General features: G+C 33.9%; 1 protein-coding gene across 1 annotated transcript in view; it reads left to right on the top strand.

Moving 5' to 3' along the window:
* Positions 1-25866, top strand: part of SPEN (spen family transcriptional repressor) — a 69160-nt gene that overhangs the window by 17348 nt on the left and 25946 nt on the right. The window contains exons 2-3 of the mRNA XM_039842128.1: positions 2304-2624; positions 5759-6235. Coding sequence (XP_039698062.1) covers positions 2304-2624; positions 5759-6235 — 798 coding nt within the window. The remainder of the gene's footprint in view (positions 1-2303; positions 2625-5758; positions 6236-25866) is intronic.

The following is a 25866-nucleotide window of genomic DNA, read 5'->3' as shown; positions in this document are numbered from 1 at the left end:
CTTGTGAGGAAGGAGCCTGCTTGACTTTGTTCTGCATGCATAATCGATGCATTGAGTGTCGGCCCTCTTTCAGTATTGCATTTAGCTCTTTGTTATTCAGGATTTAGACTTAAACATATGTTTTCCCGTATTATTATTGGGCTAACTTTTTTTTTTTTTAATGGAGATGTGGCTGCTGCTTTCCTTTTTTTCTTTCTTTCTTTTTTTAATAGAAAACCCTATGCAGCCTTGGTTTAAGTGCTCAGCTTTGTATGTATGTGTTAAAATGTATATACTATAAAATTTTAACCACTTTTAAATCTATAACTCAGAGGTATTAAGTATATCCACAGTGTTATATAACCATCACCACTATTTATTTCTAGAATGTTTTTCATCCCATAAAGAAACTCTGTACCCATTAAGCAATAACTCCCCATGTCTCCCTTCCCCAGCCCCTGGAACCTCTGTTCTATTTTCTGTCTCTATGAATTTGCCTATTCTAGATAACTATTATAAGTGGAATCATTCACAGTTTGTCCTTTTGTGTCTGGCTTTTTAAAATTTAGTATGATGTTTTCAAGGTTTATCCATGTTGTAGCGTATATCAAAACTTCATTTCTTGTTATATCTTAATATTCCATTGTATGTTTATACCACACTTTGTTTATCCTTTCGTCTATTGATGGATGCTTGATGGTGATCTTTTGGCATTTATGAATAATGCTGCAATGAACATCAGTGTTTTACACATGTCTGTTTGAGCCTCAGTTTTCAATTCTTTGGGATATATGCCTACATAGTGGAGTTGGTGGGTTATATGGTAATTCTGTGCTTAACTTTTTGAGAATATGCCAAATATTTCTATAGCAGCTATACCATTTTACAGACCCACCAGCCATGCACAAGGTCTCTAATTTCTCCACATCCCTGCCAACACTTGTCCTTTTCTCCCCCCCCCCGTTTAAATTTCAGCCATCCATGTGAGTGTGAAATGGTTTTGATTTGCATTTCTCTAACCGACTAATGATTTTTGAGCATCTTTTCCTGTGCTTTATCTGACATCTGTATATCTTCTTTGGTGAATTGTTTTGCCCGTTAAAAAAAAAGAAAGGTTGAATTGTAAGGTTTCTTGTCTTCTAGATAAAAGTCCTTTGTCAAATACATTGAAAGGTATTTTTTAATGTTTGTGTGGAAAGAACTATTTCAATTTCTGTCATTTTTTTTTTCCAAATTAAAAAGATCCTTTTATCAGGTCATTGACCCCAAATAATTTTGTTACTTCTAGTTTAGCTGCCTTTTGAAACTGGATTTTTTATGATTGTGTTTTATCCCATGAGAGGTTACTTAAACTGTCCCAGAGGATATAAAAAGAAAAGTTCTGCTTTCTGATAATGTTGTCAGCTTCTTCAGGGGAAGTGTACAGTTATGATCTTGGATTGTCAGCAAATAAGAGTGCTATATTTAAAAGTGCTGTGCCCGCCTTTCAGAAAGGACAATTTGCAAGTACATAAAATATAATTAACTCTTAAGGAAATTTGTAGAATTTTCATGAATTTTTCGATTCTGAATAATCATATTTCTTACTTAACACATACACTTCAAAATATAAAAGGTGCCCTTAAATTTTTCTTTATAGGCATAGTAAACATTTGTGGAATAAAAATTAGAATATATGGTTTATTAAAATATATTCTTAGATTTATTAATTTATATGAAAAACAATTTTAATTATACTTAAATTATAAATGTTAACAGTTTTTTAACTTTCTGGAAAAGAAAGCTAAATAGCAAAAATTTACATTAAAAGAATTAGACTGTCACTTGCAAATGGACACAAAAAACATTTGGTTTTATTTTGCCTTTGAAACCATTCATTTTTTTAAAAAATAAGATCATTTTCACTTAATGAATTAAAATGAAATTTGTAAAATAGCTACTTTTAGTTACAGTTTTTACTTTAATTAAAACAATCTTTTAAGATTTTTAAGTTATCTTGATCAATCTTGGGTTCAGTATCTTTTTTTAAATTTAAAAATTCCTAAAAACTTCCGAGAGATTGATTTCAGCTAAGTGTTCTAGAAAGGTAAAAGATAATTTAGTAAATATTATATTTAAGAAATGAGAGTAATAAAATAATGTCGTTAAAACATTTGTAAATATTTACCCCAAGAAAGAAAAATATGAATGTAAAAGCCATTTAAGTGTCACTTTAAACCCTTCCCCCATATATACATAAATTATCTAAAAATAACCAGATTTTCAAAAACTACTTTTGGAAAATTATTGCTGTACAACAATAACGTTGACTTTATTTTTTCCAGATATGGCCGCGTGGAAAGTGTCAAAATTCTCCCTAAGAGGGGATCTGAAGGAGGAGTGGCTGCCTTTGTGGATTTTGTGGACATCAAAAGTGCACAGAAAGCTCACAACTCAGTCAACAAAATGGGAGATAGAGACCTACGCACGGATTATAATGAACCAGGCACCATTCCGAGTGCTGCTCGGGGATTGGATGATACAGTTTCCATAACATCTCGTAGTAGAGAGGTTTCTGGGTTCAGAGGAGGTGGTGGAGGGCCTGCTTATGGCCCCCCACCATCACTTCATGCACGAGAAGGACGTTATGAGCGGAGACTTGATGGGTAAGTTCCAAGGTTTCTGTAGGCAGGTATTTTGTATTTGATATGGTGAGAAACAGAAACTCGTATTTAGGGGCCCCAGATGGATTTAAAATTTTGGGCATTCTCAATGTTTCCTATTTTGGGTTGGAAACGGAAGTGATTTCTATCCCAGTGGCTGTTATCTTATGGAATCGTAGAGGATATTTCCTGCAGCTGGTTGGATACCTACTCCTGAGATACAAAGTGGTGGAAGATTTTGTATGGCAGCATCATTTTTGGAGTTACCTGTCTTCTAGAATTAATTATTTCTTCTCTTGGATAATGTTAAGGCCTTCCTTGGATATATCCCTTATACCTGATGGAGCTATTTGGCTACAGATTTTGTGGTTGTACTATGTGGAATATTTCTGGAATATTAGAGCCTACAGATTCTTTTAGAAGTTAATATCTGCTTCTCAATTTTCACAACATAAAGTGTACAAATGAATTGGATTGTCACACAAAAACCTAGCAGACCATAATGATTCAACCGCGTGGATTCTACAAACAATACTTTAACCTGGAAATATGTTCTTGGCCGAAGAAGAATGAAGGCAATGTTTGATTTTTCCATTTTGGATCTACACAGTTTTCATGTTGGAATTATACTCCTTAATGGAATGGGGAAAATTTGAGATGATGGACGTTCCTAAATCCTGGAATATAGCCATTCTTTTCTAATTGCTGGAATGTATGGGATGTCATACAGTCAAGATTCCATTAGCCCAGGGGAAGAGGATTACTCTCTCTTTTCTTAAGCAAGTTGCTGTCCAATTTAAGATACTTTAGCTTTGAACAGATGGTAACGATCAGTTGTGGATACAGCATTCAAAATTGACTGCTGGATGGCTACAAAGGCGAACTGTTGGCGAGCAACTGTGCCTTCCCTCATTTGGTGGAATCGTAGAGGATATTTCCTCTTCTGTCAGCTGCCTGATTCATACTTAGGGCTGGAAATTTTTATGAATGTGGATCAATTTATATTTGTCTACTATCTCAAGAAAGAAGTCTGGGGGTTTGAGAGTTACAGTTTGTCTGGGACTACTTGCTTCCAGTGGAATTATTTTATCTGGTCACTAAGATTTTTTTTTCCTTGTGGTTCATCTAAGTATCATTTGACACCCTTGCCCATTAAAGAAGGTGGATTACCCCCATAAGAGGGGCCAAAATTGGGGAAGTTATGTTCACAATTCTCTCCCTAGATTTAATTGGGATTATAGGTCGTGTTTCCACACTTGGAAAAGGTTGGTATGTCCTGACCTGTGTATATTAGATCCTCTCCTAACCCAAGTCAAACTCTCTTTTTCCCACTAACTCTAGAAGTATTTAGTACTAATAGATGAATCAAAGAATAGATATTAGATTTCAGCTCTGCTAGCTCTTGTGCCTGCCTTTCTGTATCTTCCTAATAGATAAGAACTTTGCAAATTTATAAAATATCTGCCTGCTGGAGCAGTAATTCTCTTAGAACTATTGCTTATTGCTTCTGTTTTATCATTAATAACAGCCTTCACTGATTAACATTTGATAGGGTGCTAATTGAATTATTTATGAGATTTTAAGTCTCAAAGGAAACCCTCTTGTTTGTTAGATATTGAAATATCTATTAAAATTCCAGAAATGTAGTGAATAAAAAAAGATAAAGTCATTTAATACATTTAAGTAGGAAAGATATTGTTGTTGAATTTTTTGCCATACCAGTTGCTTTTCAAAATGGCTACAAAAAGCAAAAATAACCTATGAAGTTATGTGTGCTACTAAGTGAAATGGTGGGTGAAAATGAAGATTATTAGAGAGATTTGGAATCTAGGCATGTATGGCGAACATAGTATTAATTGTAAGATTTTTGCCAGGTATTCCTCATTGCAGAGATTCTAATTCTTCTATGTCTTTCATGATTCCTTAATCTCTTTTGATAGAAGACAGATCCAAAGATAAGGTTGAGAAAAAACTCAACCTTAAGTTAAAATTCAAGTGAAATGGTCTTTATAGGAATTCAGGAAGTGAGTTCTGGTTTTTTACAGAAGTAGAGAATTTAAAATTTCTTTATAAGGTTAGACTTAGTTTTAAATACTAAAACATAGCATGTTTGTAATTGTACATGCATGCAACAGTTTTTGTCTCTTAGGTTGACAGATATTCACATCCTGTGGAAAAATTATTTTAAGTTAAACCATATAGCGAATAGCAACCTTAGAGAATCTTACAGTTCCCAAAGTTGCCTAATTTTATTATCGACAACTTTAGTTTAGCTAAAACCTAAGATAACATATTTCCTGTAACCGTTAAGTGAATACATTAACAAATTGAATAATGGAATAGGCGTTTAAAAAATTATGTGGAACTTTGATAGCACAGGAGATAAAAATACCTTTATCCTTTAATTAGTTAAATTTACCATAGAATAGCATGCGACAATCCACTATTTTGATATCCTGAGTGTTTTTTTTTGGTTTGTTTTTCTTTTTAAGATTCCACTTTTATTAAATGTGATTGTTTGGGCACAACAATTTATGTAAGATAGTAATTTTTATAATTACCCAAGAAGTTGCAAGTTAATGAGAAAAAAATTACACTTAAAATTTTTTTCTGGACTTCTTTGAAAATGCCCTCGTACAGCTGGGATGTGCATCATAATAGGGCTTTCATGTCTGTTAAAATATATCAAGGAAGTTTTGCCTTAAAGAAATTTGCAAATTAAATAAAAGTTTACTGTATTTTTTATTGAGATAGATATAGAACACTTTGATATTAAAATGACAGTCTCTTCTTGTTCCATTAAACTTAAAATGAAAAGGAGATGGCATATGTATATTTCTGGATATAAGCCAGAATATTCCTAAATAAAAGAGTGACTTAACTGACTTGCAGAACACGAGTCATGAAAGCCTGATATACAGTTAAAACAATGATTGCTCAGCTGTGAAAATAAGTTTTAGAATTAAGTAAAATATTAAGCTTGTTAGTGTTCGCTTATTAAGTAGATTAATGTTGTTTATAAAATGACCAATTGCAACAACAAAGACAATGCTGAAGTGAATGTTTGCATGACTTGCTTTTAGTTTTGCTTTCCTCTTTCTGATTGATTAAATATTTTTCCCCCCTCCTAAATGCAGGGCTTCAGATAACAGGGAGCGTGCTTATGAACATAGTGCCTATGGACACCATGAACGGGGGACGGGAGGATTTGATCGGACAAGACATTACGATCAGGATTACTATAGAGATCCTCGCGAGCGGACTTTACAACACGGGCTCTATTATACTTCTCGGAGTCGAAGTCCAAACCGTTTTGATGTTCATGACCCCCGATACGAACCTAGGGCTCGGGAGCAGTTTACACTGCCCAGTGTGGTACACAGGGATATCTACAGGGATGATATTACCCGGGAGGTACGAGGCAGAAGGCCAGAGCGGAATTACCAGCACAGCAGGAGTCGGTCACCACATTCATCCCAGTCTAGAAATCAGTCTCCTCAGAGGCTGGCTAGCCAAGCGTCTAGACCCACAAGGTCCCCTAGCGGCAGCGGCTCTAGGAGTAGATCCTCCAGTAGTGATTCAATCAGCAGCAGCAGTAGTACCAGCAGTGACAGGTAGGTTAACAGACTTTTGTTGTAACAGATGAACTGTTGAATAAATTTTCACAAATTCTCGACTAGTGCTAATGACATAAGTGCTAATGATTTTTAGTATAGTAATGTTTGTAAAAGAGAGTAATCTTAGATTAAGTATACGATGAGTGAAGAAACTTCGGTTAGTGTGTAGTTATTGAATAAAGCATTCTGTCAAGTACCCAAAGCTAAGTAATGATTTGCAAATACTGTTTCATCCTCAAGATGCTCAATATTAAAATTACCAAAAAGAAAGAAAAGTGGTAACTTTAGCTACGTGAAGCAAGATCTTGTGCCACTGAAAATGTGGTATTTGAAGTTTTTAATTTCTTAGGTGTATAATACTTATTTCTAATTTCTGGTTGCAAATTTGTGAAAACTGGTTAAAGATGTATTTGTGAAATGTATTTTTGAAACATTTATTATGAATGACTAAGTCAACGTACAGACATATTTTAACATCAAGATGGTAGCCAATTTATAAACTCAAGTAGGATAGCGTTCTTCAAATGCAAGTTGTAATTTATTCACTGGGCTGAGTAAGTTAATTTCATTAGTTGGGAATTTTTTTTACAAAGAAATTTTACTCTCAAAATGAAAATAATAAAGGTAATCTTAACAAGAAATAGCTTAGAAGTTAGGTATGTGGCTTTTGAAATCATAAATCTAGGTAGACAGTGTAATTTACTACTTTTGTAATCTTGGACAAGTTACTTAAACTCTAGATCTCAGCTTCCTCATCTTTCATAAGAACTGTGCTTTATAAAGTTACTGTGAAGATCAAAATGAAAAAAATGTAAAGTGCTTAGCTTGATACCCACATATGTTAAATAAAATCTGCCTTTAATAATTGCTAGCTATTATTATTACTACTTCAAATGTTGATAGTCTGAGCATTTCCCATTTCCCATTGTTATTCAGCCTGCTAATCCTAGATATCCCAGTATTAAATGTAGGTGGTGTATATTTTAAATTTATATGATACAAAGTCTTTGACCTGATTAAAATACCAGATTAATTACTTTTGTGTAGTATTGCCTGCTTAGAATTAATTTTAGAAAAGTAAATGATCACATAATTTATGAGTGGCTCCTTTTAGGCCTCCTAAATTTTCTAATTTGAAACAATAAATGGAAACATTTTATATATGTCTCTAGATATAAGTCAAACATTTTGGAAGATGTAGTACTTAGTTTAGGAAATCAGGAAAGTTAAGTTCTGGCTTTAGCTTTGCAGCTTGGTGACATGGATGAAAATGCTTAACTTTTCTTGATTTCGTTTGGTATATTGTTGAACTAAATGAGTGACGATTCATTTGAACTTTATAAACTGATTATAAAATCTCGTCATGTCCCACTTTCTCCTGCATAGAAATGTCTAAGATGCTCAAGTTTTAGTCATTTTCCCCAAACCCACCTTATTAAAGGGATGCCAGTGCATTCTGTTGGATCAAAAACCTTATTGAGAAGCCAGCTGATTCTGGTGTTGAAGTTAGAAGAGAAGCACGATATAAGTCCTTCAGGGTATTTGGTGGGAGTTACAGTGATTTGGGATCTGGCCCTTAGCTTCAAAAGCCCAAAAGCTTGAACTGACAAATTTGACATGCCCTGTTTACATAATCAAAAGAAACAGTTGTGTGCTTCTGCATATTTACAGTCAGAAAGGTAACTGACACAAAGGCAGAGAGAGGCAGGATGAGCTTATTAGAAAATCTACACGGAGACTAAATTACAATTGTAGAGGATATTTCCTTCTTTGTCAGTTCCCTGACTCATACTTAGGACTGGAAATTTTTATGACATAGGGCTATGAAGGATATTTCGTACTTTAGCAAGAAGAAGAGTTTTAGGCTAGACAGAGAACATTGTGGGTAGAAGAACAACTTGAAGAGATACAAGTGGGTGGAAGAATGTTTTGAGAACAGCAGGTAATTTAGAATGACTTAACCACACTAATGCTTTTGAGTTTTATTCTTAATGCAGAGATGAGCTGTTGAAGGATTTTGAGAAAGAGAAGTAGCTTGTTGAGATGTGTTTTTAGAAAAGGCATCTGGTGACTCAGAATAGGAAAAGACAGAGATTCTGGTTAGGAGGCTATTTCAGTAGCTTGGAGATGGAAAACTTGGACGGTGAGAGCGCCTCAGAGACAAGTGGGAGAGACATTGTATTAAGAATCAGGTTATGTTCTTTTATTGAAAACAGAATGAACTTTAATGATGGGCCTTTCAGTACTGTCCTGTAACAACAGGACAGGTCTTTGTGCATACTGCAGAGCCTAGTATATTGCCTTTCTCAGAGTATGTGTTCAACAAACAATTGAAATACTGAGATAGAATTCTTAGTTAAGAAAGGATAAAGCAAAATCGATGTAAATAGCTAAAAGATTTGGTCATTATATTGTGATTGAAGCAAGTGCACAGAAATAAAATCCTTTGGTGTTCAGAGCATATCCATTATCCCGGGATTCAGCCTCCTTTTATCAGGTGTCTTCTTTTCCTCTATAATTATATTAATTTCAAAGTATAATTTTGAGATGTTATGTAGATTTAGAATGTTAAGTATCCTTTTGGAAGAAACGAGGTTTTTTTTGTGCTATTTAAGGCTTAATGTTTGTGAAACTGACATTTCAAGTCCTTTAAATATGTTTAAAGTTAACACCTTATAGTAGACAAAATATAGCTTGGTTTTAGCTATAGAAACAAGTTTCTATTCTGTCTGCATGACTGACTGGGAAATTAATCACCCTCCATCCCCCTTCATTGTTACAGCTTTGGTGAATAGAATCCTAGCAGTGCATTTCAATCGAGTAAAACATGGAATTGATGGCAGTCTAGTTGTAAAGTCCTTATAAACGATACACCTACTGTTTCTACAAAACTATTCACAGTATTTAAATGACGAGAACTGGAGCTTAACGGTATAAACTTTCCTGTGTGCAGCTCTGTGCATATGTCTCTCTGTGTTGGTCATTTAGGGAGTCACTTTTACTTTCAGCAGAAGAATATAAATACCTAAATTTTACAAAAGTATTCATTTTAAAAGTTCTTGATTGAAGTTTAATGTATTTCTGTAGTTTTCTACAACTGGATTTTTTTTCTTTATCATGTTGTAAGAATTTTTTTTAATGCAGGCCAAAGGAATTGAAGAATTTATTGAAGTTAAATTAGCTCATAAATTTTCCTAGTATCGTAAAGTCATTTTGACTGAGCTTTGTTTCTCAGTTTTTTTACTTTGATCACAGCCAGAGATGAATTGGGCTGTTTCAGGGTCCCTGAACTTGGATGGGGAAAAAAATTACATCTTTTCCCTAAGCTGTAACACATTAATCATTGCCTGTTCCCATTATGGAAGCAGGCAACATAAAGCAGTAGTATTAATAGTATGAGTTACTTTGTAACCAATATATAAATCCACTGATAATTTATTATATTGTTGTTGTAGATATCTCAAGATTGAGATTATAGTCATTATTACTGGGAAATAGTTATTAAACTCAGTGTTAGGTATCGTTTAATGTTAATAAAGATGTATTTACTACATCACAAAAATTTAAACATTTTAATAATCGTGTCAGTATAATTGATTTCCTTTTTATTCTTATTTATTTTATGTTATGCATTTAGAAACATTATTCTGAAAAGTTGTCCATATACTTCACTAGATTGCTGAAAAGAGTTCCTAGCACCTTTGTAATTAGAGCTAGCTCTTGATTTCACACTCTGTAAAGGTTTACTGAATGATTTGTGGAGGGGAGGGGATGGATGAAAGGGTAATGAGGAGGGGTTGAGATTTGGATAATACAAAACCTTTTCTTGTTCCATCTCCTCCCCTTCAATAGGCTACTTGCCTAAATCTCTTTTTAAGTGAAAGTTAACTTTTGAGTTTACATTCAGACATACATTTATTTAATAAATACTGCTATATTTGTGCACCAAATTTATGGAATAAGATAAATTGTTTGGAGCTCCAAGAATAGAACCAGTTTGGATTAAACATTGACTGTGGCTTATCCAAAACAGAAGATCTACGTATGTGTAAGAGTTCCTATGTAATTAATCTGGGTATCTATAGCTCAGTGCGTCTTTCTAGCTTTACCAAAGGCAGTCTCATATTCTGCCCCCATAAAAATTTTTTTGGCTTCTGGTTAGCCTTTTTCTTTTTGTTCCTTTGAACCCTGTTGCTTTGTCTGAAGAATGTGTCAACTACAGACTTTTATTCTTTCTAATCATAGAAATAGGCATTTATATGGAAACTTAAAAGGAAAACAGTAAGCAAAAATAACTACATGAAAATAACTGTAGTAGGTGGCATCTCATTGTCTCTTGTCTCTGGCTTTCAGTAAGCTATGTGGCTTTAAATTGTGCTTAGTTAACTGTTTGAAGAAATCTGAATTTTAGAGCAACCTTTCTTAGATTTAAAAAATGGAATAAGTTGCTTTAAATAATGTATTTGATGAAATTTTAGCATAAAGTTGTAAGCATGAAAGTCCCCAATCTAATAAGCATTTTTTCCTATAAAGACCAATTCTGCTAATCATTTTGTGAACAGTCTAGATATTATAGATTATAATTTCCTAGAGTGAGAATTTTATTTAAATGTCCTTTTGTCTGATTTGATGGGAAGTTTAGCACTTCCTTTATTTTAGTTATGAGAGATAGTTTCCTTTCAAGTTCATGCAGAAAAACTTTCAGAATTGCTGTCATCTTGCAGCCTTGTAAAAGAATATTGGACAAGGCTGAAAAGGCAAGGGGAGAAACCATTGGGAATGGTGGCATTGCATGTGTCAAAGTGATAGTGACAGTGTACCTTTCATTTCTCTTATTTTATAAGTATGCTTATTTAGAATGTTGGTTCGGGGAGGGAATGCTCATTTCATTACTTGGCTATTCAGTTTGCTATGATAATATATTAAGTGCTGGAAACTATCAGATATGACAGCAGTTTTAGTATATATGAAGTAAGAGTCAGGTTTTTAAAATGTTAAAGGAATTAATAATTAGTGATTTGAGGAGTGACTGTTACAATGTATAATCATGAAAACACATTTGTCTGAGTTTATCAGAAGTGATCTATAATGTATAGGCAGATAATTTCTGGATTCATTTGGAGATAAATTTTGTTGCACTGTGCTCTTATTCTCAGATATATTTTGCGGGACCAAAATAGTTTGTATTCACTGACAAAAGTCACTGCTACTAAAAGTAATGCCTTTTAATTGCAGAAAAAGTGATAGCAATGAAATTAAACTATATTTAGGAAATTGGTGATTAGAAACCATGATTTTTTTTTCTCCCTGGCTCTTCTGTTTGTACCTGCATAAGATTGAAGTGAGAGTAGAAATTAAGTTGGTTTCATTGCATAATACCAACCTTTCTCCTCTTCACTACTCTGTTTATACTTATCAGTTTGAGAAGAATCACTTAAATTGAAATGAGATTTTTTTGTTTCATGTAGAGAAGATACCTGTGCCCAGAGACCATTGAACCAAAAGTTATGCTAATTAAAATGCAAAAATCAGTGATTAGATATTTATTGATTTTCAGTATAATAAGTGAAGTCTCTGTTTTGGGAGCATTCAGAGGATGTTCAAGGAGGAACAGTAAAGTTTTATGTAAGACTTTAAGAAGCCAAAGTCAAGGATAATAAATATTCTTAGAAAGGATGTTAAAATAATTTTGCCTCTTATTTTCATTTGTATTCTTACTTAAACCTAAGTAAGATACTATATATTGCTTTAAATAGCAGATTTATTTCTGGATTTCACCATTCTTTTCCTGTTTTGTTATTTTGTCCTTATGCCTCAGTTTTACTTTTTTAGGTAGTTGAAATTATTTGAGATTTCAAAAGATAGACTGTCTTGCTGAAAATTAGTGTTATGAATAAAATATATGCATTGTTCTGGACCTTTCCAACTATTATGTGAAATTTTTATCTCGAAATTTGTAACTCTTATTTGTGATGGAGTGGTTTTATTGATTGTATTCTCCCTCCTTGAAATATTGGTATCTAAGCTCTTTAAAAAGTTACCTGTTTGGAGGGAGGAAGGGTTGATGGAAAAAAGAACAACAGGCATATTAGTGTATCTGCAATCTTAGAGTAAACTATTAGATTTAAAATGCACATTGAGTCTTGCCTCTTTTTGAGTAGCTGCCTTATTAAATACCTATTACTTTCCAAAAGAATAAGCATTTGCTCATTTCTTCCTTACTGTAGTTTTTTTGGGACTACATAGCAGCATAGAATAAATGTTTAGCAGTGTGTGCTTTGGAGATACACGCACACACATTTTAATTTTATTTTATTAGTACTATTTTTTCCATACCTATCAGTGGCAGGCAAAATGCAGAGATCCCTCGAAGAGCCCACATTTTTGAAACATTCCTTTCTAGACTGCCGTATAGTTTATTACTGAGCAATAAGCTATGTACAACCTTCTGTCTTTTGGGATCATATTAGCCAGTCAAGCCTTTTTTTGTTTTAAATGTGAGAAATAGGAGTGTTTACTTTTCAATTGCTCTGGTGGGCTTAACTTCTTTTATGGAGATCTATAAATAGATCCGTTTCTGGTTTTCCTTTTTTGTCAAGAACAGCATTTCAGTAAGGCTTTGTAGAGGCGTAGGTGTTGTCAGCGTTAGGGTTCTATATGGAATAGACAGTTTTGGAAACAAGTGCTAGGCTCACCCATATTTGCTCTGTGTTAGGAACCTTGCTTTCATTTAAGATCCTCTGCTACTAGGGAAATGACAACTAGGTAGACTTAACTTTGAGAGCAAATGAGGAGAGTTCATTGTGTGCTGCCTGGACAGCCAGTATGTCTAAATATTGTGAGGAAAGCTAGGAGGAACTGCTTGTTTGTGACTCAAACCAGCCTAATCTGGAATCATCCAGTTTGAGTTGGCTGCTTGCCACCTCCCAAAGGCTTCCTTATTTTGCCAGAGTTTCTGCCCGGCTTCCAGCTCAGGAGGTGGGGCATAGTGAAGGGACCAGGCAAGCTTCTGCACTGTAACTGGGCACAAGCTGCAGGGAGGAGCAGCTGGAAGTGGCTGCTAGTTAACCCTGGTTTGTTCCTAGGAAGGAGGCATTTCATACATAGTAAGGAGCTGAGGGCTATAAGCTGGTGTGAACTCTACTGTTGCCAGTCATCTTTCTGTTATTACCCCCTTGCTTTAACTGTAACTTTCTTCTGCCCTTTAGAAGCTAAGGCTTGAAAAACAGCTTTTGCCACATCACTGCTTGGGTACGCACAACATGATCTGCTTTGGTGGTGATGAATTACCACAATTTTATTTTATTAGTTAATTACCAAAGTTCCCCCAAGAACTAGAGTCTGTTTGAAGTAACAAACTGTCCTGTACCCCCTTTCATTATTTCTATTTGGATTGTGCTGGGGTATATTTTGGTTTGATTGATATGTGGAAGGAATGAAAATAGGTTTCGGGTAAACTTGTGAACTGGTATCTTGTGAATTTTAATTTAATCTTTATGTAACTTTAAAATGTTGCTTTAAAAATTAGCAAAAAATTCAGATTTAAGTCCTAAATAACACATTTTAAAATTAAAAATGCTGTGCCAAATTGTATTTGTTTGCCTTGGAAGCAAACTCTTATGTAATTAAGCTTCAATTACAAATTTTTAGTGTCACTTAGTTTGTGCATAAAGAGCCTCCTCAGTTTGCCTCTTTCGAGAAATAGAGGAGTTAACTAATGAAACATGCCTAATTCTTGATCAGAGAACACTCAGAAGTCACTAAGAAATTCTGAAGAGAACATTTAAGAAATAAAAGAGAACATTTATTTTTGTCTTTCTGGATGCCAGGGTTATATAGAAAATGTAAATTTCCAGAACCTTGCTTATGTTTTAAACTTTCAGAATGAGATTGAAGCCTTTGTTAGTCTATTTTACTTAGGGTAAATTTACTCAACAGTTTTGATGATCTTGTTCTTTTTTATCCCTTCTGGGTTGTCTTTACTTGAAGGCGTTCTGTGATCATTCTCAGAAACCATGGTCTAATTTCACTCTACCCTGAACAAGGAATCATTCATGCATAGAAGTAAAAGAAAAGGTGTTAGTCTCATTTTTAAATCAAGCATTTTTTTGAAGCTCAGAATTAGCCAAAATTTCATTACAGGCAGCCTCCCATTAATTTTTTTTTTTTTTTTAAATCTGTGTCTTAGAGTATAAACTGAATGATTGCCTTTATCTATAAAGGATAGTTTTGTGATTGATTGCTTCTCCTGTGAGAAGTGAAAAGAGCACTCTCTGGTAATTTATTTACTTAAATTATTAGTCATTTATTACATTATATGATACTAGAGTTTACTGCTTCTAGAAATTATATAAAGTCACCTCTATAGAACATCTTCCTAAATTCACTTTGTATGATAACTGAACTTCTTTCTAAGTAGACAACATAGAAAGTGATGTATTTTAAAATTAACTTTGCAAAATAGAGTTAATTTCTCCTAAGAATCTCAGAGTCATACTTGAAAATCTTTTCTTGGTGTAGAAGAGATTAGAAATACATGTTAAGATGAGGATATTAAAATATATTCTTAAAATCAGATGGGAAAACATATAGCTCAATAAAATAGGGCTGGACATATCTAGAATTTGGCTTAGCTAATATCCATTTGAGATTTTCTTAATGCCATTAAATTAAAAAAATTTTTAACTTGTGTGAATTGTTGGTGTAATCCTAATAAGGGATGGTGGGGTTTTTTTGCTGTGTTTCTAAATCATCAACAAAGATAGTTTTAAAATTTAAAGTGGTAACTAAGTTCTACTTTTTCTTTTAATTCCTCTGTACTTTTAAAGTGGAAATTTATGCTTATAGGAATTATTTTGCTGACTTATTGGAACTATCTGTAATTATAATGAGAAATATGTGACTTTATCAAGATAACACCCTGACATTAGTTTTTCTTAATGGGGGTGTGTGTGTATGTGTGTGTGCGCGCGCGTGCGCATGTATGTATGTATAATAACCATTATTTTTAAACACAGTAAACCTCTATAAAATGTTATCACTCATAAATGGTCTTTCTTTTAAAGATTATAGTGGCTTTAACATGGTCTGTTATTTAAAGGATGATGTGCTTGTTTATTGGGAGTTTTTGGGTTTTAGAACTAGATTGCCCAGTACTGAGTCCAGTAGCCACATGTGGCTATTGAGCACTTGAAATTTGGCTAGTGTGTACACCATTACTGATCAATGCTATAACATAAAAACATGCTAAGTGAAAGAAGCCAGTACAAAAGACCACATATTATATGATTCTATTTATATGAAATAATCCAGAAAAGGTAAATTAATTTATGGAGACAGAAAGTAGATTACTGGTTGCCTAGGGCGGGAAGTGAAAGAGAATGGGGAGTAGTGACTGCCAATAAATAGGTATGAGGTTTCTTTGTGGGGTGATGCAGATGTACTAAAGTTATGGTGACAATTGCATAACTCCATAAATAAACCCAAACCATTAATTGTACACTTTTATTTATTTTTATTGAGTTTATTGGGGTAACATTGGTTAATACATTTATATAATTTTCAGGTGTACATTATAATTTGACATCTGTATATTCTGTTGTGTGTTTACCACCTAAAGCCCACCTTCCTTCAGCTACCATATATTTGATCCCTTTAATTATACACTTTTTAAATGAGTCAGTTTTGTGGTGTGAAGTTATATCTCAGTAGAACTATTTTTATTTTATTTTATTTTATTTTATTTTTTAGACGAGGCAACCCTTGGTTGACCTCACAGATTGCAAGGACCTTATCAGCTTACAGTCTCTTATTTTTTATTTTTTACACCTATAGCACCTGGTCTTCCTAGGTGGTCTCCTAGGTGGTCTCCAGGTACTAACCAGGCCCAACCCTGCTTAGCTTCCAAGATCAGACTTGGAGATCGGGCTTGTTCAGGGTGGCATGGCCATAGACTCAGTAGAACCGTTTTTTAAAATACACACTAAATTATGAAGACATAGCAAAAAATATTAATTTTTATATCGACTGCATGTTGAAATATTTTGAGTATATTACACTTAATATTAAAATTCACCAATTACTTTTTAAAGTGGTTGCTTAAAATTTTTAAATTACAGTTTTGGCTTATATTAAATTTCTGTTGTACAGCACTGTTGTGGAAGGAGGTGCTATCAAGATACAAAGTCATGAAGTAATTTGTGCATTCATTTAGTGCTTTTCATTTTGTTTAAAGAATAGAATCCATTCTTTTTATTTATTCATTCACTTATTTATTTATTTATTTATTAATTCTCAAGACCCTTCTATTCTCTTTGAAATTTTGGATTAATGGAACAGGTTATTTGGTACTCTTAAGCCTGAAGCATAGACGGAACTACTTCCAGATTCCATCTTTAACAAATTTGGTATTGGTCAAGCTAAAATGCTTGTTGATTTCCAGGGTGGCCAAGGGAATGTCTTAACTGTTGAAAAACTTCAGTCTCTAAGCCCCTAAATAAATTAGTTTAATTTTCAAGAAGAAAATTAAATTATCTTAACCAGGGTAATTATTATTTTATTTTTAAAAAACCTTAATCTGAAGATATTTTGAAAGTGATGGCAAATACTTCTGATAAAGATTTAAAATATATCTACTAATATACAGTGGAATTCTGGTGTTGGAATTAGAGTAAGACACACATTTAATAGACGCCCTGCTTCTAGACATGATTTATATAACCAAAACTGGGGACTTCCATGATTCTTTGAATGTTATTTTCAGTGGTGGAGAGAGGGGCAGACTAGCCTCCTGAATGTGCTGTGTCATGGTGGTTGGAGCCATTTGGACTGTAGCTTTGTGTTTGTTTCCACTGATAGAAACTGCAGAGGGGAAAGACTTTAGGCTGGAGTTTCCTAGTGAGTAATTTAAAGTCGTTTATAAATAAATAAACAAGTTTACTAAATAGTAGATGGTTTTAGGCTTTCTGGTAGGGAGTTAGATGGCCTTCTAACCTCTTGGGTCTGGCACTTCCTTAACAGGGTTCAGAAGTGGGCAGTGGCAAACTTCTTTTTTATTCTGGATAGGAAAAATATGTAATTTAATTAGCATAAAAGTTAAATTGGAAAAAGGCAAAACCTAAAATTCAGATTTACTTGTGGGTTTGGTAAAGGCTATAGCAGTTGTATATAACTATTAAAAAACCCTAACAACATGTTTTTACTTTATCTGTCTACTTTCTTGGTTTACGCCTTTTGAAACATTTTAGTTCATACAAGAAATATATATGATTTTGCATACTGTGTTCACTTAAGAGAATGAGAAGACATCACTGTTATATTGACAGTTTAGATTTCTCCTCAGTTTGTCCCTTGAATAAGGTATCCTGTGGGTGTACTAAAGGCTGTACTACCACACAGAAGGATTTCTTGTTCCTTAGGCATACATGTTTTATCTGCTTATTACTTTCATGGAGCATGCGTGTTTGATGCCTTTTGCTTTGAGTTACTTGAGTAGCAGGTTTTCTGAGTCTTAAGGGATTGCCAAGAATATAATGACTCTATGGGCCCAGGCTCTTTGGAATTTAAGGTAAAAGTTCTCTGGACCATGGTTTTTTTGGACACAGAATATTTAGAAAAATACTTTTTTTCACTTTACCCACTGTGAATTTTATACTTAGCAGAATCTGTAGCAGAATCTGATCACATATCTACCTCCAAAAAATCTTAATATAAACGATAAGCAGCACTTTGTGACAAGATCTCTGCTAGTCCATTATCTTATAATTCTTTAGGGCCCCATAAAGCCCACCAGAAAGTAAGCCCCATAATTCTTAGTAATAGATTTAATAAGAGCATAGCTATTTCCATTTTTGCTATTGTTATTAAAACAGTAGGTTTTGAAACCACCAAATTGTGTTTTTAATGCCCAAACTGTAAGGCTTCATTTTTTCAAAAAATTGTGGCAAAATATACATAACATAAAACTTACCATTTTAACTATTTTTAAGTGTACAGTTCAGTGGCATTAAGTACATTTATGTTGTTGTGCAACCATCACCACCATCTCCAGATCTTCTTCATCCTCCCTGACTGGAACTCTCTATCCATTGAACAATTTCCCATTCTCTAAGTCCCTGATAACTACCCCTTCTACTTTCTGTCTCTATGAACTTGACTACGCTAGGTACCTCATAAGTGGAATCATACAATATTTGTCCTTTTGCATCTGGTTTATTTTACTTAGCATATATTTTAAAGATTCGTTCATGTCGTAGCAAACATCAGAATTTCTTTTTTTTAATACTGAATAATGTCCCTTCAGGGTTTTTTTGAGGATAAGCTTTAATTATCCAGCAGTCACCCTACAGATTAACCATGTTCCTTCTAGTTAAACCCACCCAAAGACAGTAATAAGCTTAAAAACATTAACTGTAGCTCTAATTTTATCCCAAAGAGCTACTCTGTAATCTATTGTGAGTAAGGTAACCCCATATAGTATATTTAAGCTCAATGTTAAAGTTATTTTCTGTCAAAATAAGATACTCTTGAAAAGCAGTCTTTAATAGTTTTATTCCTCCCCTCAATTATGTAAACTACTGGACTTCAGAATAGGAAGAGAACTAGAACCAATTATTTTAATTATTGTGGTTGAATTTACCACCACTTTAGTGACTACGAATACTAAACCTATTTACTCTTAATCTTACCTACCTTTAATGTTTAGACATGCTTAATAGTTATTCGTGCTCATAAATGAAAGCTAAAACTCTTTAAGGAAAGTCAATTTCTGAGGTCTAGATTTTTTACTGTACTTAGAAATCCTTAGGAAATAAAGTACCAATTTTTTATATCAGCAGTAAAAGCTGAGATAGCAGTAAAAAGAAAAATTAGTGTTGGTGGATTGTGGTTCTCTTTCTGCTTCTGCCTCTGTCTAATAAGAGAAAGCTTTCTTCTTTTGTCAGTTTTACTGTTAATTTAGTTACTATTTTTTTAATCAGATTTTTTTCCCATTAGCCGTCTTTGTAGATTTTAATGATAGAAAAATCTACGGGCCAAAACAAAATTGAAGTTAAAATTTTGGTTCCATAATCAAAAATGCATTTTTGCTTTTTAATATATCAATACAGTCTTTCTCAATAAGCATCCTGAGTTTGAAGAATTTAGACAACTTTTCATTAACTGGCTGTAAAGAGCTTAATTTATCTTTTATACTGTTGAGTCCTATAGTGCTTTTCCCATTTCTTTTGCAGTAGTTGCAGAATCACCAGTTCGAGCTGCCTCATTTCTCTGAAATCATTTCTGAGGAACTTTACCTGGATTAACCAGGTCCAGAGGCCCCTTGATTCAGCAGAGCCTTATTGACAGAAAGCAGCAGGTAGCCTGTTACACTGACTAGTTTGGAATCACTCACCTTTTTCTAAGGAATGAGGAAAAGAACAGCTCACTTTGTATTTAATTCTTAGGTCGTGTGTGTGTGAAAATAAAATTTGCCATTTTAACCATTTTAAAGTATACAGTTCCGTGGCTTTAAGTACATTGACATTTGTACATTTTTGTTGTTAAACCCATTGTAATTTTTATGCCTATGAAGCTATAAAAATTTTGATTACCACTACACAAAACAGTCAATGGAAATAAAAAGATAGGAGATGAGATAATATAAATGCTCAAAAACATGGAAAAGCACCACCATCCATCTCTAGAAACTGTTTCATCTTTCCAAACTGACACTCTATCCGTATCCAGTAAACAACTCCCCGTTCTCTCCCCTCAGCCCCATTCTACGTAAATTGAATCATAAATATTTGTCCTTTTGCGTCAGACTTATTTCCCTTAGCACAATGTCCTCAAGATTCATCCAGTTGCAGCATATGTCAGAATTTCCTTCCTTTTGAAGACTGAATAATATTCCATTGTATGTAGATACCACTTTTTGTTTATGTAGTTGCTGAACACTTGAGTTACTTCAACCTTTTGGCTATTAAACATGCTGTGAATATGGGTTAACATCTATTCAAGTCCCTGCTTTCAGTTCTTTTGGTTATATACCCAGAAGTGGGATTGCTGAATCATATGGTAATTCTCATTTTTTGAGGAACTGCCATACTGTTTTCTCCTGTATCTATACCATTTTACCTCCCCTCCAGCAGTGTGCCAGAGACCCAATTTCTTTACATTCTTGTCAACACTTGTTGTATTCTGTTTATTGATAACAGCCATCCTAATGATGTGGAATGATAATCTCATTATGGTTTTGATTTCTCTAACAAGTAGTCATGTTGAGCATCTTTTCTTGTGCTTATTGGCCATTTGTGTATTTCCTTTGGAGAGATGTCTGTTCAAGTCCAAAGGTGCCCATTTTTGCATCTGCTTATTTGTTTTTTTACTATTGAGTTATAGTGTAATATTTAAAGGCAAATTTAAACTCTCTTAAAATTATAACACAAAATGAAGTTTTAAGAATTTCTTCTGAACCATGGCACTTTGGTGAGGAAAATCTGACTGATACTATGCCACCACCTTCCCTCGGTTGAGGATAAAGAAGGCTATTGAGCTAAGAAACCGTTTTAATATGAATGGAGTCGTTTTCATCTGTAAACCTTACTAGAGTAGGGGTAGCTACACTGTATATTTCACCCATCATTTGTTTAAAATATAAAAATTTTTTCTACAAGTACTTTGACCCTGCTATTGACATGGCTACCCCATGTTGTAAAAAGCTATTTGCTATTTTCTTTTTTGTCACATTTTCCAAAATTGAGTGACACCAGAATGTTCCAGGTCCCAGCTTACTTTTGAGAAGTCTGTAATATTCAGAGGTTGTTCTCACTTTTTTTTCTGTGAGTTTTGGCGTTATTCAAAGATTTTTACGAAGTGATGCATTAGTAATAGGGAAAAGTCACTTTTAAGGATCCCATGTTTGATTTGCAGCTTAAAATTAGCATATTGGATTTTCAAAAGAAGGGAAAGCTGTCAAAGAAGTAATGTAGGCCTTCTCAACTTTGGTACTATCCACATTTGAGGCCAGATAATTCTTTGCTGTGGGGGCCGTCCTGTGCACTGTAGGATGTTTAGCAGCATCCCTGGCCTTTATTCACTAGATGGCAGTAAACTTCCTCCTCCCCACCCCTCCAATTGTGACAACCATGGCCCCCATTGAGAGCCACTGATGTAGGTATTCACAATAATAGGATTTGTGGATGAAATAAAATAGTGCAAAGATGCTGGACTTTGTTAAACATTTAACACATTTTTTTGTTGTATGTTTTAATAGTGGTTTTGCTTTCATCCCAGAAAATGTTTGTTTTTAAATATAATCTTCCACAAAACTCTAGATAACAAGATCTATGAAGTGTTTTTTTATAGATATCAGTAATTTTTCAGTCAGGTTATTAATATGTATCATTTAAAGTTCTGGTTAGTTGGAGCAGCAATTGTTTTTCTTGAATAATTAATGAAACAATAAAGAAAAAATACTTTGCAGTTTGCAACTAAGTGTAATATTTTATCAGAAATTTTCATTTCACTCAGATACTGAGTTTAGTTAATACCTTCATTTTACTGAGCTTGGCGTACTTTCCTAGGCATTAATTTCAGTCACTTGTACAGTTCAAGTCAATAATTTCTTGGAGGCACATCTGTTAACATTGGGTACAATGCTAGGCTCTGTGTTTACAAAGATGAATCCGGTATTGGAATTTTAGGAGGCTGGTAAATGAGTAGTTATGATACAGAATGAAGGGATTTGAGATAAATGTGGTAGTAGAAGAGGCTTAGGAACATGTGGCTAAGAAGCCAGTGTATACTATAGGGTGGGGAAAAGCTACAGAACAGGAGGTTAAATAGTGGAGCTAATTCTCTGGAGGCAGGACAGGCAAGGAGGGACAGAAAGGTGCCTTTAAAAGGAGTGGATATGGACAAGAGCTCTCATATGCTTTCTATGTTCTAGGCAGTCCTAAGTACTTCATAATTATTAATTCATTAAATTCTCACCATAGCCTCTCACAAGTAGTAGGTATTATCACCATTTACATATAAGAAAATTAAAAATTAGAGAGGAATTAATTTAACCAAGAACTTATATCTAATAATTTTTTTAAAAGGCACCCATGACTAGAAAGTGGTTTAATTCCCTTATGTGGATAGAGCATTAATGGGTAGGGTAAGAGGGTCATGACAAGGGAATGAGGAGGAGCAGCCAGCTGGGGGCAAGATGTAAAAGGTGCGCTCTCCTTTGGTGAAGAATGTATTTTATCCTGTAGTTATGTATTTGAGAGCTATCAAGACAGGTGGAAAGTGGGAGGTAGGTGGAGAGTCACAGAACCCTACAGTTAGCAGGAGCTTTGAAGGAAGATCATGAGATCTGATAACCCACAGGGAAATTAAAGGTTAGAGAGGCAAAGCGAGGTGTCTTCCTAGACCACACAGTGGAATATTTCCTTACTCGTTTTATAAAATATAGAGACAGTTAACATTACATCACAGGTGGCATATTTGAAATGGGGATCACATCAGACTGTCTATTAAACTAGTGTTGTTGGGAGTTTTTATTGTTTTTTATTGTTTGTTTGTTTTTTGTTTTTTGTTTTTTAACTTTCTGGTCTCAGAACCCTTTCTAAATGATTGAGCTTTAGGTGATATCTATTGGCATTTGCCGTATTAAGAGATTAAAGCTTTGAATTTGAAATTTTTGTTTAATTCATTTGATATAACTATTTTTCTTACTTTTTAAACTTTTAGTAGTTTCTTTAAGCAAAAATTGTTTGGAATTGAGCTGAGCCAAAGAAGTGGTTGGGAGTGCTCCACAACAGGAGCTAGGGGAAAGACTTTGATAGAGAAAAGATGGAAGCAAAACAAGGAAATTACTTGATAGGTTATAGTGTAAGCAGTTGCCTTATTTGGAAAGGCCTAATTGGCTTTTTGTGATTGGCTGTCCATAAGTTTGATTTCTTAACCTTGAGGCATTTATGAGCTTAGATTTTGGTTTGCTTATACAGGCTGCTAAGGTATTAGAACCACCTCAGCCTCCTCATTTACTTAACAACTTCTCTCTTTTGTTTATCATCTCTCATATATGAGAAATTAACTAAAAATTGTTTATTAGTGCCACTGTCTTGGCCACTATTAAGTTCTTGTCTTGAAACTCATTGGTTATGATGTCAGGTTCATGGAAGAATTGTTTTTGTTGTTCATCTCATCGTTCATTTTGTTTCTCCAAGTGCAGTTAAACCATCTGATGTACTGCTGATGGCTGCAGACAGGAATTTAAGACCCTTGAGAGAACATAGCCCATGAGGGGGACTGCAGTGATGACTGTCATCAGTTAGATAATAACAAGAGACTGAAGTACGTTCCTTAATGAGAGCTAACTATGAACCAAATCAATTGGTATCAGATAAATAATGTACCTGAAGCAGCCTCAACCTGTTTTATTTAGCCTGTTCGTTAATTGCTTGTATTTGCTACAATACCAGAGGTATTGATCCAGGTATAACAGGAGGTATGGCACAGACTTATGGCTTGTTCAGCCAGTAAGTAATCCAAAGCAGTTGTTATTTAAAACCACCTTAGCAAGAAAGTCTAGGAACTTTGTTGTGCAGCTATGGCCTTAGCTACAGTTGCCAGAATAAAGAAGGGAGCATTGTCTTCCTATGCACTAACAGGAAAAGCAAGTAAGCGAAAAGGCAAAAGGAATAAAGGTTTCGTATGGAGATGAAAATCTTCACCCACAATCATGGGAGAGCTGTCCACCTCAAGATATCTGCTTCTGGGGAGCAACTTCTCTAGTCAATTTTAATTTTAGATCTCCAGCTAGTATGACATAACTATTTTTGAAAACACAAAAAAAACAGTGAGACAAATTGGCATTGTTTTATCTTTCGACAAATCTCTTTAATGTCTGATTTAATGAGCTAGATTTTCGTAACTGTTTCTGTATTTGAACTGTGATTATGCTTTTTTTGTGTGAAGTATATGAAGAAAATCTGTTCTCACACAGATACGTAATTGAAATAGGGAGGACCTCATAGACCTCCTAAAAGGACCCTGGGGGCCCCTATAGCACCTCATACCACATGTAGAGAACTGTTGCACAAAAAAAGATATGATTGTCTTGAAAATTTGGACCTGTAAAAACTGGATGTAGTGAGATTCTTACCTGGTATGTGGTGCTACATTCCATTTAAGAAATTATATGATTTAACTTCCCCTCCCCCCACATTTGATGGAAGCACCAAGCCTGATGGAAAATATTTTGCATCTTTTTTCTCTTGACTCAAGCTTATATATTGATTAAGTAGAGAGAAAAAAAATATTATTAACTACCTGATGGAGGAGAAGAAAGGTTGTTGGAAAATTGTCACTTGAGATTGTATTTGCTTTTAACAAATGGGCCCTCTCAAATGTTTAAATTGCAAAGTTTTCTAGTTGTTTTAATTACTGCTTTTTAAAAAATTATGCCAGATTTTTTTGTTTCTCAACTTAATTTGGTTAAATGTTTTTTAATCTGCCAGCTTAAAAAAAAATAGAGTGTATATTTATCATAATTAAATGTTTACAAATAATACAGAATACAGATGTAGAAGTTAGTCATTGGATGTTACTCTTGTATGTGAACAAATTTAGTCCTGGGTCATCTTATAAATAGTATACCCAGTGCCTTGACATTTTCAGCATTTAGAGTCAAATGCTCACTATAGTTCTGTGTATAAAATGTCTGTAGGAACAGGGATAGTTGATTATTTGACACCATAATTTGGTTTAAGAGACTCCTGGCATCCCATATTCTGTTTGCTTATCAAGAATTGTCTTACAACCATTGCTTACTCTTGTTATTTCTTTGTAATGGAAATTTTATTTGATCAGATCAGCTTAGTTTTCTAAGTAATTCAAATTAAAAATTATAATCACATGTAAGAAATAATTCAGCCTTAATTGTCTTATGTGCTTAGGGGAAAAGTATAACTAGATTTCTTTTAAATTGTATTTATTTCAAGTTCTCTACTAATTAGAACTTTTAGTTGATGTTGAAAATGTAATATTGATGTGGCCAGATAAATTTAAAGCCTACTTTCTTAAAACTATTAGTTGATTCACGATTATCACTACTTTAAGACAATTTAAATTGGAGTAGCTTCATATTAACTACTTTTGGCTTTTAAGAAACAACCAAATACTATAGATCTTATGTTTTGATGAACTGTTATGATTCTTCAGTGACTATAAAAATAAGAATTTAAAAAAATTAAAATTGACACATTCTAGACTCTTGGGCTTTCTGTCAGTTTAGTAAGATTGAAAATTATTTGGTGGCTGGGGGGGGTTCTCAATCTATGTCCCCATGTCGATTCAGGATCTTAAAATTCATAGTACATTTAGTAGACGATACTGGAAATGTACATTGACGTTTAGGTTAGCATATCAAAATGTGAACTCAAAAGTTGTATCATTTTATCATTTAATAATTCACTTTAAAACCTTTCCTCCTTTCTAATTATCACTTTAAATTGGTCTGCAGATAATTCTACCATTTAAATTCTACATCAGGTGGTTTCAGATTTGGTATAGTGGTAGGGAATTCACCAGGAGTGCGATGGCATTTATAACAAATCTGATTTCCATCACTATTTGTACTTTAAAATCATTGTTAC

The sequence above is a fragment of the Pteropus medius genome, unplaced genomic scaffold (assembly GCF_902729225.1).
Source record: "Pteropus medius unplaced genomic scaffold, Ma_sr-lr_union100, whole genome shotgun sequence".
NCBI classification, from domain to species: Eukaryota; Metazoa; Chordata; class Mammalia; order Chiroptera; family Pteropodidae; genus Pteropus; species Pteropus medius.
This window is presented reverse-complemented; position numbering and strand designations above follow the sequence as displayed.